This window comes from Dermochelys coriacea, chromosome 27 (assembly GCF_009764565.3).
Source record: "Dermochelys coriacea isolate rDerCor1 chromosome 27, rDerCor1.pri.v4, whole genome shotgun sequence".
Lineage (NCBI taxonomy): Eukaryota > Metazoa > Chordata > Testudines > Dermochelyidae > Dermochelys > Dermochelys coriacea.
In genome coordinates this window covers 1,415,181-1,431,581 of record NC_050094.1, presented here as the reverse complement: position 1 = coordinate 1,431,581, position 16,401 = coordinate 1,415,181, and the positions used below count along the sequence as shown (strand labels likewise).

The 16,401-nt window shown below is 44.0% G+C and overlaps 1 protein-coding gene across 4 annotated transcripts in view; it reads left to right on the top strand.

Annotated features, from left to right (window-relative positions):
• MYO1D (myosin ID) overlaps positions 1-16,401 on the top strand; it is a 397,979-nt gene that overhangs the window by 137,681 nt on the left and 243,897 nt on the right. For all 4 annotated transcript variants that reach the window (XM_043503347.1, XM_038385271.2, XM_043503348.1 and 1 more), the window contains exon 14: positions 4,738-4,870. In XM_043503347.1, the coding sequence (XP_043359282.1) occupies positions 4,738-4,870 (133 nt within the window). The remainder of the gene's footprint in view (positions 1-4,737; positions 4,871-16,401) is intronic.

Genomic DNA, 16,401 nt, shown 5'->3' with positions numbered 1-16,401 from the left:
AATTTCAGTATCTAGCCATTAGATCTTCATATGCCTATGTCTGTTGGATTAAGGAGCCATTTTACAATAGGAAATCTTTCCCCCATGTAGACCTTGATCAAATTACCTCTTAACCATCTCTTGGATAAACTGTCCATATTGAGTTTCTTTAGTCTCTTGTTGTAAGGCAGGTTTTCTAGACCTCACATCATTCTTGTAGCTCTATTCTGAACCCTTTCCAATTTGTCAACATCCATTTTGAAGCGTGGGCACCAATAGAGAATAAGTATGCCAGTAATCGTCTCACTAATGTTTTCTACCCAGTAATAGCTCCTCCTTACTTGTCAGTATTCCCACTGCTTATATATCAAAGGATCACATTAGCTACCTCAACTGCCAAGCTACAGTAGAAGTTCATGTTCAGTTCATTATCCACCATGATTCTAAGCCCCTTCCAGAGGTGCTGCTTTCCAGGATCCAGTCCCTCATCCCATCTATTCGGCTGTATTAAAATGCATGCTTGAACCCAACTTACCAGGCGATCCAGGTCACTCTGTACAGCGGATACGTTCTCATCATTTACCTTTCCCCCAGTATATATGTCCTTTGCTGACTTGCCAGAAATGATTTAATATTTTCTTTTGAATCACTGATAACTATTGAATAGCGTTTAGCACCAAAACAACCCCGGTGGGACTCTACTTGAAGCAGCCCCATTGATGGAGTCCCCATTTATAATTTTTCTGGCATCTGCCAGTTAGTTTTAATTCATTAAATGTGCTACATTGATTCTGGATAATGTCAGTTTTTAATGAGAATGTCATATATATTTCAACACAATTACCTTTGTCAGCCAAACTTGTAATCTTATCAAACCATAGTACCAAGTTAGTTTCACAAAACCTGTTTTCCATGAAACCATGTTGATGTGCATCAGTTATTCTGCCATTCTTACTGAGTGCATCCCATATCATCTGCCTTCCCGTGATTTTGCCCACACTCGAAGTCAGGCTAACCTGTGGTTACCTGGGTCATCCTATTTGCCTGTTTTAAATACTGATGCATTAGTTTTTTTCCAGTCCTCTGCAACTTCTCCAGTATTCCAAGATTTGTCAAATAACAAAAGTCTCTGAGAGCTCATCTGCCAATTCCTTAAAGATGTGATGGATAATATTGTCAGACATATAGATAAACATAATCTGTTGAGGAAGAGTCAACATGGTTTTAGTAAAAGGAAATCATGCCTCACCAATCTACTAGAATTCTTTGAGGGGGTCAACAAGCATGTGGACCAAGGGGATCCAATGAATATAGTGTACTTAGATTTTCAGAAGGCCTGTGACAAGGTCCCTCACTAAAGGCTCTTACACAAAGTAAGCTGCCACAGGATAAGAGGGAAGGTGCTCTCATGGATTGGTAACTGGTTAAGGTAAGAAACAAAAGGGTAGGTATAAATGGTCAGTTTTCAGAATGGAGAGAGGGAAATAGTGGTGTCCCCCAGGGGTCTGTTCTGGGCCCAGTCTTATGAAACATATTCATAAATGATCTGGAAAAAGAGGTAAACAGTGAGGTAGCAAAATTTGCAGATGATACAAAATTGCTAAAGATAGTTAAGACCTAGGCAGACTGCGAAGAGCTACAAAAGGGTCTCTCAAAACTGGGTGACTGGGCAACAAAATGGCAGATGAAATTTCATGTTGATAAATGCAAAGTAATGCACATTGGAAAGAATAATCCCAACTATCCATATAAAATGATGGGGGTCTAAATTAGCTGTTACCACTCAAGAAAGAGATCTTGGAGTCAGTGTGGATAGTTCTCTGAAAATATCCACTCAATGTGCAGCGGCAGTCAAAAAAGCGAACAGAATGCTGGGAATAATTAAGAAAGGGATCGATAATAGGACAGAAAATATCATGTTGCCTCTATATAAATCCATGGTACGCCCACATCTTGAATACTGTGTGCAGATGTGATCACTCTCTCTCAAAAAAAGATGTATTGGAAAAGGTTCAGAAAAGGGCAACAGAAATGATTAGGGGTATGGAATGGCTTCCATATGAGGAGAGAGTAACAAAACTGGGACTTTTCAGCTTGGAAAAGAGACAGCTAAGGAGAGAGATGATTGAAGTCTATAAAATCATGACTGGTGTAGAGAAAGTAGATAAGGAAGTGTTGTTTACTACTTCTCATAACACAAGAACTAGGGGTCACCAAATGAAATGAATAGGCAGCAGGTTTAAAACAAAAGGAAGTATTTCTTCACACAATGCACAGTCAACCTGTTGAATTCTTAGCCAGAGGATGTTGTGAAGGCCAAGACTATAACAGGGTTGAAAAAAGAACTAGATAAATTCATGGAGGATAGGTCCATCAAGGGCTATGAGCCAGGAAGGGCAGGAATGGTGTCCCTAGCCTCGGTTTGCGAGAAGTTGGGAATGGGTGACGGGATGGATCACTTGATGATTCCCTGTTCTGTTCATTCCCTCTGGGGTCACTGTCGGAAGAGAGGATACTGGGCTAGATGGACCTTTGGTCTGACCCACTAGGGCCATTCTTATGTTCTAAGTTATCAGGCCTTACAGATTTAAAATGTTTAACTTTGGTAGATGCTGTTTAACACCCTGCCTATTTACTGTTAGAATAGAAAGCATTTCATTATCACCGTAAGTCTTGACTCTACCTTCTAGCTTGTTTCCAAACACAGGAGAGAAATATTAATGAGCACTTCTGTTTTTTCTACCTCATTATTAACAACTGTGTCATTCCTATCTAATGGACCTATATTACTGCTTGGGTTTTTTGTTGTTCTTGATTTTTTAAATATAATTTTTTACTGTCCTGGCCCTACTAGCCACAGATTTTTTTCATTGGTACCTTTTCTTCCTTTACTAATTGTCTGCATTTTATAATTAATTATTTATAATCATTGCTCTCAACTTCTCCTTTTCTGTTTTTATGAATATTTTAATAGGATTTTTAACTGAAGAAGCCTTTAGCATCTGGAATTGAGTGTTTTTGGCACCTAAGTCAGCAGTTGTCTAAGAATACTTTATTTTTGCGCAACTGTGTTTTTGTTTGTTTTTTCTACCCACAGTTTTTCTTGTTTTCAAGCTTTGAGAGAGTGGCCCTTTTTATAGTGTCAAATATATATCACTGGTTTGGGCCGTATTCTGTTGGCACATGAATGTAACCAATCATTCCATATAAGCAACAACTAATTTTTACTTATCAGTCATCTTTATCCATCAGAAAGAGGTTCTAATAAAGAGTTATCTTTAGATGGGTGTAATACTTCCTGTGCTAGAAAATTATCTACAATTCTTAGAAACTCATAGGATGCTTTACTAGTGGCAGCATGAGACCTGCAGCATGTGTCCCTCTGACTGAAATCTCCCAGGGTAATGCTGCTTTTTTTTCTACACATTATAGATTATATATTAAGGAATTGTTCATCCTGTTTTCTGTCCTATTCATCTATTATAGACCCCAGACCAATACTCCATGTTGTGACTTATCAGTTGATACGGTACATTGATTCATAAGCATTCCAGGTCTCTCACTTCTGAAATGTCTATCTCTGACGGTGGTAATGGCACCCCTTTTCTGCCCACTCTTTTCTGCGTAAATAGGTTGTCTATAATGATTTTTAACTTACTGATCATGAGTAATTCTCTCAGATTACAGTAATACCAATTACCAATGTTTTTCATAAACCAGTATTTGTAATTTCTCATAGCATCAATATATAGGCGGTTAAAAAATTTTTTCTCTGTTCCCTTAACTTCTTGATTCTTTATATTCATTATGCCTCGAATCTGACTTGTTTATATTTGTAATTGTTACTCTTTAATAGCTTCTACTTTTTCTTGTTAGTTTAAAGCCCAGCCAACTAGTCAAGCTAATCTGTCACCAGGTGTTTTGCTTCTGCTGCTGCTGAGGTAGAGGCTTTCCAAACCAAACAGCCTCATCTCCCCAAAGAAGGGGGCCCAATGTTCCACGAACTCAAACCTTCTACTTTATTCCACTTACCCAGCAGCAGTTTACATCCATTATCTTCTGTTTATCTTGTCTTGCTTGTGAGGCAGAAAAGATCTCTCCAAGACAACCACCTGTACTTTCCTCTCCCACAGCTCCCTTCTATAATGCCCCCGATGGGTCAGCTATGGATCAGTCTTGTTAAAGGCATGAATTTAACTGTGATTTTGTTTATTTTTACCCTGTATTTCTGATTGAGTGATGTAGGTTAAAGTTTAAAATTGGTTTGGAATGTTTTATTTTCAATAAAAGTATCACTTGTGCAGGATATATTAGTTTGGAATAAAATACTATGCATCTTAAAGGAAGGGATGGATTATACGGTGTTTCATATTAATTTCTTAGGTTACTGATCTTAATTTTGGGCCCCTTTTATGCACATATTTATGCTGGCTAGACTAATGACTATAAAGAGGAAATCTCTCAAACCACTCTCCAGTCTACTATTATCTAGCTAGGAGAATGTGTGCTTGCCATACTACCAGTGTATTCAGTAATAACCTTGTACTGTAAATTAATTAACTAAAACAGTAGAGTTTTGAAGCACCAGACTGATGTATTGGCTTAGCCAATCTGTCAAAAGAACTGGGATCGCCATCAGTCTCTGACCCAGAAGTTAATTGTCTAATTTAGAGCACTGTAAAATTAGTTACTGCCATTGATGCCTTGTTAGAATCTTCATAAGTAAACAAACTGCTTCCTCTAACTCTGGCCTTGTAGCTCCAATCCTGTGTTGAAGATGATGTGGCCTGAAGGTAAATTGAGTATCACAGAAGTGACCAAGCGACCCTTGACTGCTGCTACCCTTTTTAAGAACTCCATGATTGCACTAGTAGACAACTTGGCATCTAAGGTAATGATATGACTGTCTCAAAATCAGTTCTGATTTTGGATTATAGAGATGTGTGGATCCTCTCTGCAGTGTGTCTATGCCCTTCCTGGTTTAGAGTTCCAAGTTTCTGTCATATTATTTTTGCCTCCAGTTGAAGTCCCTTTATAGAGGACACCAGTCATAAGTAGTTCTTATTACACTAAGCAAATACTCCTTGCCTTTAGCAAAGCTCTTGAAGCTTGTGGAGTGTAATGCTGAGAAGTATCCTCTTTTATTTAATTTGCCTGTGTTCCAATACAAGGCGTGACGCGTGTGGAAGCAAAGTGGGGAAAGGGGAGGTGGTTCTCACCTGAAATGGAAAATGGCTTGGAAAATGCAGCCCTAGGTTGAGACATTCAAGCTAGTGGCGGAAGTCAGAATGTGGACACTGCAGTGCAGCACTTGAGCATCAGGATACTCTTGCGTTGTGTGGTTAAGAGAGCATTTAGAATGTATCGGCGTCTGGCAATGATTGATGCCAGGGAGATTTATAGTACGTTGACAGGAACAGTGAAGGGTGACTGTTCTCAAATTAGGGGACAAGCGACCTTGGAAGCTGCTAAAATATATTCACACACTTAGAATAATGGAAGATGGATCTAACTTTTAGGTTATCTTTTGACTTGGGATAGATTTCAAAGTTCATTAGCTTTTGAAGGCTAAGTATGGTGCCCAGAATTGGACACAGTACTCAGCTGAGGCCTCACCAGTATTGAATAGAGCAGTTACCTCCTGCATCTTATGTACGACACTCCTGTTAGTATACCCCAGAATTATTAGCCTTTTTTTCCCAACTGTATCACATGGTTCACTTATATTCAATTTGTGATCCACTGTAGCTCCTTTTCAGCAGTATCTAGTTATTCTCATTTTGTAGTTATGCATTTGACTTTTCCTTCCTAAGTGAAATACTTTACATTTCATTGAATTTTGTCTTGTTGCATTCAGACCAATTCTCTAATTTGTCAAGGTTGTTTTGAATTCTAATCTTGTCCTCCAAAGTGCTTACAACCCCTCCCAGCTTGGTGTTGTCTGCAAATTTTATAAGCATACTCTCCACTCCATTATCCAGGTCATTAATAAAAATATTGAATAGTACTGGACCCAGGACTGAGCTCTGTGGGACCCCACTAGATACTCTTTCCCAGTTTGACAGTGAAACATTGACAACTACTCTTTTAGTGTGGATTTTCAACCAGTTGTAATTTATAGTAATGTCATCTAGACCAGTTTTCAGAGTAGCAGCCATGTTAGTCTGTACCCGCAAAAAGAAAAGGAGGACTTGTGGCACCTTAGAGACTAACAAATTTATTTGAGCACAAGCTTTCGTGAGCTACAGCTCACTTCATCAGATGCATTCAGAATGCATCCGATGAAGTGAGCTGTAGCTCACGAAAGCTTGTGCTCAGATAAATTTGTTAGTCTCTAAGGTGCCACAAGTCCTCCTTTTCTTTTTATCTAGACCAGTGGTTCTCAAACTAGGGCCGCCACTTGTTCAAGGAAAGTCCCTGGCAGGCCGGACCGGTTTGTTTACCTGCTGTGTCTGCAGGTTCGGCCAATTGCGGCTCCCACTGGCTGCGGTTCGCTGCTCCAGGCCAATGGGGGCTGCAGGAAGGGCGGCCAGCACATCCCTCGGCCTGCGCCACTTCCCACAGCCCCCATTGGCCTGGGGCAGTGAACCGTGGCCAGTGGGAGCTGCGATTGGCTGAACCTGCGGACGCGGCAGGTAAACAAACTGGCCTGGCCCACCAGGGGCTCTCCTTGAAAAAGCGGTGGTCCTAGTTTCAGAACCACTGATCTAGACCACATTTCACTGGTTTGTTTATGAGAATGTCATGGGCCTTACTAAAATGAGGTTTGCAAACCTTTCATTATAATCCTACTAAGATCACATTAGGCTAGTTTTTAGGAGTGTCTCTGTGGCTTTATTAGCCTTGAGACGCATGATAGCCCTGCTCCCCACCAGTAAAGATGATTAGTTACACAACTCGAAAAGAGCAATTAAAATACAATTCCATAACAAGTCAGTTTGAGAACTGTAAAGTACCAGTGAGTCTGACCCTCAGGAACCTATTAACAGTCCAAATTGCTGCTGCCAGAGTTTACTCCATCACTCTAGTCCTTCCTCATTACGGGAAAGACTGGTCATAAAACTTTGCAGGATCAAGATAATCTTTGCTCCATGTGGCATAGCAAGCAGCCCTCTTGGGACTGACTAATGGTTTTCAGTTGTATCATCTACTTGGATTTATTTGCTGCACTATATTTCAGTTTAAATTTTTTTTTGCCTTCTCTATTTACCTTTGTTTGATGAAGACTTAAACTGAAAGAATTATAGAATACAATACCATATCTAAATGCTGTTGTACTATACCTTAATTAAATATTCAAGAGTCTTTGTTCCAGACCTTACTTTTTAAACAGCTTTGGATTCTATATTATATCTGTCTTGTGCAAACATTAACATAGTTTGTTAGGAGTAGCCTGTGTACCATTTATTAGTCCCAAGCGGATTTGTATGGAGAGCTTTGCATAGATTTAGCTCAGTCATCTAAGGGCTTGTCCACAATGGTATAATATCCTCTCCAGGGGTGTGATTTCTAAACACAGGGCATGTTTAGTCTTGTGAAAATGTTACGCATTGTTATAGAAGATTGTGATCAATTGTTCTGCATGCCCCCTGGAGATAGGACAAGAAGTACTGAGATGGACTTAATCTGCAGCAAGGAAGACTTAGTTTAGATATTAGGAAACCCTTTCTAACTATTATAAGGGTAGTTAGCCTCTGGAATAGGCTTCTAAGCGAAGTTGTGGAATTGCCATCACTGGAGGTTTTTAAGAATAGATTGGACAAACAGCTGTCAGGGATGGTCTGGTTCTTCTTTGAGTGCTTGCTCATGTCTATTCCATTGTAGGTGTGCGCGCGCCCACGTGCATGGCTGTTGGAGACTTTTGCCTTAGCGGTACCTGTAGGGTCAGCTGTGGCGCCCTCTGGAGTGCCGCACTCATGGTGTGGTGTATCAGGTGCCGCCGGCCCTGCACCCTTTCAGTTCCTTCTTACCGCCTGGGGTGGTCAGTCGGAGCGCCTCTGTCCCTTGCTTTGCAAATGGTCAGCTGTTTCTCATCTAGCTTAGTCTTGTGCTTTACCTGTAAATAGTTTAATCTTTGTTAATTCGTTCTTAAGTTCTCGTTAAGTGTTTGTTAGATGAAGTCCCAGAGGGGTCTTTGCCCCCAGCAGGGCATGCCCTGGTCTCCGGGTTTCAAGCCCTGCTCTTTGTGTAACAGACCTATGCATGTTAGTGACCCATAAGAGTTTTCTACAGTGCCTCGGGGGAACCCATATCGAAGAGTGCTATCGCATCTGCCAGAACTTTTGTCTGCGGACTCAAAGAGATTGCCCTCGTGATGCAGGCTGTTCCGTGCCTTGCTTCAGAGCTGGCTGTGGTTAGATGTTTGGCTGTGTATGTGTGTTCTCCCTGTGTGCTGCCCCAGCTCTGCACAGTCAGTCATCACAGCAGATGACTCAAGCAAACCGCCCAGTGACCACAAGGTCCGTTAAGGTACGAAGGCACCAGGCCAGGTTTATTGGTGACAAAGCACGGTAATAGCACTTGGCAGACTCTGAGGATACAAAGACATGTATGCCCGTGACAATGGACGTAGCTCCATGAATGGCAGGACCTTCCATTTCCCCCTCGGCTGGACAAAGATACTGCCTCTGAGATGCATCTTTACACCTTGATACAAACAAGTTAATACTGCCTCTTACATAGTTAATCACTGCCCTCTGATGTGGCTAGTTATCAACATGTGGTTCAATCAGAACATCTTTATTACATACTGTCATCCTGACCGTATCTTTTAGGAGTGTTCAGTATGTTCCTGTTACCCTTGGGGAATGTTTTTGTACTGTCCTTGATATTGGGATGTGTTTGCTTGAGTATTCTGTAACTAACACTTGTTAGGCATGTGTACGTTTGCCAGATTCTGTGAGCAGGTCCTGCCTCATGCCAGGCCTCTGATACAAGGGCTTATGTCTCAGGTTCTCTTCCTACTACAGCGGCATGGCCCGACCTGGCACCCAGTGCTTCAACTTTGGCGCGTAGCACACCCCTGGCACTGGGATCCTCCTGGCACCAATTCCCATCACCAGTGCCAAAGAAAAAGACTAAGAAGGTGGCACCGAATAAGCCCGACCAAGGGGCACTGGACAAAGGACCCTGCTCAGGCCTTATGCCCACTCCGGACCTGCTGAAGAGCTTGACCTTGGGGAGTTTCTCCCCCCTGAAAGGATCTGCCACTGACTCCAGGGAGCAATAAAGGGCCTAGGCCAGTGGTGCAGTCATAGAATCATAGAATATCAGGGTTGGAAGGGACCTCAGGAGGTCATCTAGTCCAACCCCCCTGTTCAAAGCAGGACCAATCCCCAACTAAATCATCCCAGCCAGGGCTTTGCCAAGCCTGACTGCAAAAACTTCAAAGGAAGGAGATTCCACCACCTCCCTAGGTAACGCATTCCAGTGCTTCACCACCCTCCTAGTGAAAAAGTTTTTCCTAATATCCAACCTAAATCTCCCCCACTGCAACTTGAGATCATTACTCCTCATTCTGTCATTTGCTGCCACTGAGAACAGTCTAGATCCTTCCTCTTTGGAACCCCCTTTCAGGTAGTTGAAAGCAGCTATCAAATCCCCCCTCATTCTTCTCTTCCATAGACTAAATATAGATTCATAGATATTAAGGTCAGAAGGGACCATTATGATCATCTAGTCTGACTTCCTGCACAATGCAGGCCACAGAATCTCACCCACCCACTCCTGCAATAAACCTCTCTCCTATGTCTGAGCTATTGAAGTCCTCAAATCATGGTTTAAAGACTTCAAGGAGCAGAGAATCCTCCAGCAAGTGATCCGTGCCCCATGCTACAGAGGAAGGCGAAAAACCTCCAGGGCCTCTTCCAATCTGCCCTGGAGGAAAATTCCTTCCCAACCCCAAATATGGCGATCAGCTAAACCCTGAGCATATGGGCAAGATTCACCAGCCAGATAGCCAGGAAAGAATTCTCTGTAGCAACTCAGATCCCACCCCATCTAACATCCCATCACAGGCCATTAGGCCTATTTACCATAAATTCAATTAATTGCCAAAATCATATTATCCCATCATAACATCTCCTCCATAAACTTATCGAGGAGAATCTTAAAGCCAGATAGATCTTTTGCCCCCACTACTTCCCTTGGAAGGCTATTCCAAAACTTCACTCCTCTGATGGTTAGAAACCTTCGTCTAATTTCAAATCTAAACTTCCTGATGGCCAGTTTATACCCATTTGTTCTTGTGTCCACTTTGGTACTGAGCTTAAATAATTCCTCTCCCTCTCCTGTATTTATCCCTCTGATATATTTATAGAGACCAATCATATCTCCCCTCAGCCTTCTTTTAGTTAGGCTAAACAAGCCAAGCTCCTTTAGTCTCCTTTCATAAGACAAGTTTTCCATTCCTCGGATCATCCTAGTAGCCCTTCTCTGTACCTGCTCCAGTTTGAATTCATCCTTCTTAAACATGGGAGTCCAGAACTGCACACAGTATTCTAGGTGAGGTCTCACCAGTGCCTTGTATAACAGTACTAAAACCTCCTTATCTCTACTGGAAATACCTTGCCTGATGCATCCCAAGACCGCATTAGCTTTTTTCACGGCCATATCACATTGGCGGGTCATAGTCATCCTATGATCAACCAATACTCCAAGATCCTTCTCCTCCTCTGTTACTTCTAATTGATGCGTCCCCAGCTTATAACTAAAATTCTTGTTATTAACCGCTAAATGCATAACCTTACACTTCTCACTATTAAATTTCATCCTATTACTATTACACCAGTTTACAAGGTCATCCAGATCTCCCTGTATGTTATCCTGGCCTCTAAATTGGCAATACCTCCCAGCTTTGTATCATCCGCAAACTTTATTAGCACAGTCCCACTTCTTGTGCCAAGGTCAGTAATAAAAAGATTAAATAAGATTGGTCCCAAAACCGATCCCTGAGGAACTCCACTGGTAACCTCCCTCCAGCCTGACAGTTCACCTTTCAGTATGACCCGCTGTAGTCTCCCCTTGAACCAATTCCTAATCCACCTTTCAATTTTCATATTGATCCCCATCTTTTCCAATTTAACTGATAATTCCCCATGTGGCACGGTATCAAATGCCTTACTGAAATCGAGGTAAATTAGATCCACTGCATTTCCTTTGTCTAAAAAATCTGTTACTTTCTTAAAGAGGGAGATCAGGTTGGTTTGGCACGATCTACCTTTTGTAAAACCATGTTGTATTTTGTCCTATTTACCATTGACCTCAATATCCTTAACTACCTTTGCCTTCAAAATTTTTTCCAAGACCTTGCATACTACAGATGTGAAACTAATAGGCCTGTAGTTACCAGGATCACTTTTTTTCCTTTCTTAAAAATAGGAACTATGTTAGCAATTCTCCAATCATATGGTACAACCCCTGAGTCTACAGATTCATTAACAATGTTTGCTAATAGGCTTGCAATTTCATGTGCCAATTCCTTTAATATTCTTGGATGAAGATTATCTGGGCCCCCTGATTTAGTCCCATTAAGTTGTTCGAGTTTCACTTCTACCTCAGATATGGTAATATCTACCTCCATATCCTCCTTCCCATTTGTCATGCTACCATTATCCCTAAGCTCCTCATTAGCCTTATTAAAGACTGAGGCAAAGTATTTGTTTAGATATTGGGCCATGCCTAGATTATCACAGATTATTACAGCTGGCCTGTAATAGGCTGCGTGATTGGCTTTGCCTGCCTGATTGGTTGGAAAAGTCAGCAGACTGGCTCTTTGGCCTAGCAGTAGAAGCAGTTCAGCAGCTGCTGAAAGCATTCCTGATGGCTTCTGCATGTTTCCTGCCCTGGCCCCTCACTTCAGGTAACCCATTCCGAACCCTCGGCTTGGATTCCTTACTTCTGACTCTGGCTCTGTGACCCTTGGTTTTGGCAGCTGGTCTCTGATTCTGGCTCTGAGGCATGACTGCCTATGTCTTGGTCACTGATGTGAGGACCTTTTGAGCCCTACGTTTCTATGATTCTATGAAACTCTGGCTCTGCAGATGCAGAAGGGACATGTCTCTTGATTCAGGGTTTCAGACAAGATGATCATTAAACATAGTAACACATTGGTTGATAACATAAATTTTACAAAATCTTCTGCTGCTTCTGTTTGTGTTCTCTGATCAGTAGTCGGGTTATTGTTGGCACAGAAGATATGAGATTACTTTGATCTGAATGCAGAATGGATTCTGTGCAGTTATACACTGCTAGAGCACTTTGACCTTAGGTACTTGAACTGTGTGGTTCATATATTGGTGATGCATAGGGTTCAGCTCCAGCCAGGACACCTGTGTTGTTGGAGCAGCTGTGATCTGTATAATCTGTATGATCAGAAGGCCTGTTGCACCTTCCCGCCCCCTTCTGTCTCCTCTGCCTCTTCGAATACCTGTGAAGTGGCTTTCCCCCTCCCCCTCCCTCCTGGAATGCTTGTGGGATGAATGGGCTGCTTTAGCACCTGGAAGATCAGGAGAGCTCCCAGGTAGGCAAGGTGTCTGGGACTCTGAGTAGGCAGCGTTCACACGCCCAATGCATGGACACTGCATGGACGCTGGCCGAGGTGGAGTGTGACCAACCAGACGTGGCCAAATCACCTCTAGTCGCAGGCCATGCGGGGCAGGTCCTTAAAAGGGGAAGGGGCTATGTGCTCAGGAGTGCACTCACAAGATTGTACCTTCCGTGAAGGCCCTTTGCCCAGACAGCCTGGCCAGTGGTTCGCCGCGTTGCATTCCACCATGCCTCGGGAAGACTTGCTTTCATCGCACCGTCCATTGCTGTGCTGTGGAACACTTTCTCTGAAGGATCCTGATATTTCCAGGGGTGTGCCTGTCCTGGGATCATGAGTATGCAAGTGTGAGTGTGACCCCCTCTCTCCTTTCTTTTGAGCTTAGCTATCAGTATAATAAAAGTGTTGCTTTCTTCCAAACTCTGGTGGGTCATTAGTCCTCCCTAAGCTTACTAGCTGGCCCAATTTCAGGTAACGCTGTGGACGTAAGGGGAACTGCCACTAGAGGCTGGCAGGACCAGTTCTGATCTGGGAAAAGGCTTGATTCCATGAGCCATTGACTCTCTAGAAGAACTTAAAGCTTTAAAACTTGGCTTCAGTTCATAAATTTCCACTTTTCTGACTTAAAGGTGCTGCTTCCATTGCTATGGTTTGAAAGGTCTGCAGGCACTGTTGTGAAACAGTCCTGGGCTTCATGAGAAAAGCACCGTGGTGCACTCCATCACATGGCTTGCTGACTATGTGGCACTCTGATCACTGAAACTAGACTGATCGTGACTGGAGGACAAAAAAGGAAGGAAGAAAAAACCCAACAATGTGAACAACAACAATGAATAAAAGCCAGGGAAACTTTTAGAAAGCATTTAACTCTTCACCCAAAGAGTAATTGCTAATTAATGTGACAAATAATAGGGACAGTTTTCTTGTAGCCTTGATGCTGGTGTCATATAAGAAATTAGCTACTGCCAAGAGAAAAATAAGAGAACGTAACTGAATGGGCAAAAGTGTGTTCAAATAAATTACGCTCGTTAGTAATTACGAACCTTGTGTGATTTTTTTTTTTTTAATATGGTCATTTTAGAGACAAAATCTGTGTCAATTCAAGCAAAACTCTAATAGATACTAGAACTTAATAATATGCTTAAATGGACACACTTTTTCAAAGATGAGTTTAATTGTTCCCCAGACATTCTAGTTGAATCCTGTTTTTTTTCCTTCTTAAAAACTGGAATTCTGAAATTTTTGGGAGGAAAGGGAAGGGCTTGTGGCTTAAACACAGGGTTTGAAGTCAGGTGTTCAGACAATAGAAGAGTGAGCATGAGAAGAATAGACAATTTAAGTTCTATTAATGGCTTTGCAAGTCAATTAATTTCTCTGTGGCTTAGTTTACCTGTTTGTAAAATGGGGGTGGCAGGCTGCTCAGTGGCAATGGGGTTTAATTCATTGTTTATAAAATGCTTTTTGAGTATCAGATGGCAGTTGCTATAGGAATACGTATTTTAGAAGTGTTTATCATGTACTATGCAAGAGCTATCTGTAAATACTGAATTAATTTTAATAGAAAATTCTGTCAAAGCTACCATGATGCATAGGCACACAATCAGTTTTGTTTTTCCCAACTTTAAAACCTCACACCTACCTTTACTAAAAGTCTACTGGTTGGATAGCTAAGATTCCTAATTCAAAAGGGTGTTCAGTTCTGCATGTTTGCCTTGTTAGTTGAGATTCAGTTAAACATATTTTTGGAGCACACTGAATCTAAGTGATGGCTCTTCTTATTATGACAGATTAAATACTTAATCTACTGTCCCCTTCCAAACTTGTACTAAGAGAGTCCAGGGACAGAAACCTAGGATTGTTAAACATACTGTGACGGGGCAAGGCCAGATGGCTATGGAAGAGTAGTCTTATTGGGATCCGGGAAGTGGGCGGGTGAAGCCCGTCCACCGCTAAAGGATCCCCCCCAGCCTAAAAGGGGGATCCACAGGACCTAGATACCAAAAAATTCCGGGGGACAACTAATAAAATAACAGGAACAGGAGTCAGAGTAGCAGCCGTGTTAGTCTGTATTCGCAAAAAGAAAAGGAGTACTTGTGGCACCTTAGAGACTAACAAATTTAGTGTGGTCAAAGGGTCAAACGAAGGGAACCGGATGGGGACACGGAGCAGAGAACCCCGGACAGCGCCCACTGCTCCTCAAAGGCATCAAGGGAGTCAGAGGACGCCGCCCAGAGGAACTCTGCCCGGATACGTGAACGGACTGAGGATCGGAAATAGGCCCCACAGTCACAGGAGACTCCATCGGCCAACCTCCTGACTCTGGTTTTGTAGATGGCCATTTTAGCTAGGGCCAGGAGGAGGTTGACAAGGAGATCCCGTGACTTTGTGGGGCCACGGATAGGGAGTGCATAAATGAGAAGGTGAGGGGAGAAGTGTAACCAAAAACGTAATAAAATATTGGTGAGGAGCCGGAATAGGGGCTGCAGCCTGGCACACTCCAGGTAGACATGTGCCAGGGTATCCCTCACGCCGCAAAAGGGGCGGGTGTCTGGGATTGAAGTGAACCGCGCCAAGTACACGCCCGTGCTCACGGCTCCGTGAAGGAGCCGCCAACTGACATCCCCGGCGGGCCTTGGGACTAAGGTGGAATATAGGCTGGCCTACCGGGGCTCCTCACCCTCCAAAGGTGGCAGGAGGTCCCGCCATTTTGTATCGGGGCGGGACACGAGGGTGCGGGCGTGAAGGGTGTGGAGCATGAGCGTGTAGAGATGTTTTCTTGGCGCAGTTTGAAAGCAGACCGGCTGCATCTCGTGCAGCTGGCTTCTAGTGAAGGGATTGGTTGGGTCCACGGGGCAGGGGTCCAATTAAAAGGTCCGGAGGGCCTGGGGTAACGGGTGGGCGGGGCGTGCCCTCGTGCAGGATCCGGTTGAGATGAACCCGAGCAGCGGGCGGCAAAGCGGCCTTCACCTCCTGAAGTATGCGTCGGGGAGTACAAGGTCTGGAAAGCCCCATGCGCTGAGCGAGCGTCAGGGGATCCAGCCAGTCTCCCCGGTCATAGTCCAGGAGGTCTCCGACTCTTGTGACCTCTGCCAGGACCAAACTCTGGCGCACTGAGCAGGACTCCGCCACCTGCACACGGAGCTGGGGGTTGTGTAGCAGGGGCTCCGCGAGGAGATCTGCCCCCTCGGTGGCCGCCACGGACCTGGTCGTTGTAAAGAGTTTCCAGGTCCGGAGGAGGTCCTGGTAGAAGACCGGCAGCCCGGAGAGGTCTCGCGGAAGACCTCTCGGATGGAGATAAAGGAGCTGCCGGTTGTATCGGAGCCCTCGGAAGCGGCGCAAGAAGGCGTGCGCCAGTATGCTCCACGCCGGACTACCTGCACCATAAAGGAACCTCTGCAGAGTCTGGAGGCGGAAGACATGGACCTGAGTGAGCAGACATTTTAGGCCCTGCCCTCCCTCCTCCAGAGGTAGATGGAGAACCCCTGCAGGGACCCAGTGCAGTCCTGACCAAAAGAACTCCAGAATCGATGTCCGGAGGTTGGTCAGGAAAGCCAGGGCCGGGACCAGGGTGTTGAGCCGGTACCAGAGCATGGTCAGGACTAGTTGATTAAGCACTAGCGCTCTCCCTCGAAGGGAGAGGCACCGGAGTAGTCCTGTCCATTTCTGGAGCCGCTCTATCACCCCGCCCTCTAAATTCTGCCAGTTCTCCGGCGGAGAGGGATGCGTGGCAGAAAGGTAAACGCCCAGATAGAGCAGCGGACCCGTGCTCCACCGGATGGCCTGAAGCGTAGGTGGGAGGGAGCTCGCCTGCCGCCAGTCCCCTACCACCAAGCCAGAGTTCTTGACCCAGTTGACCCGCGCAGAGGAGGCTGCCGAAT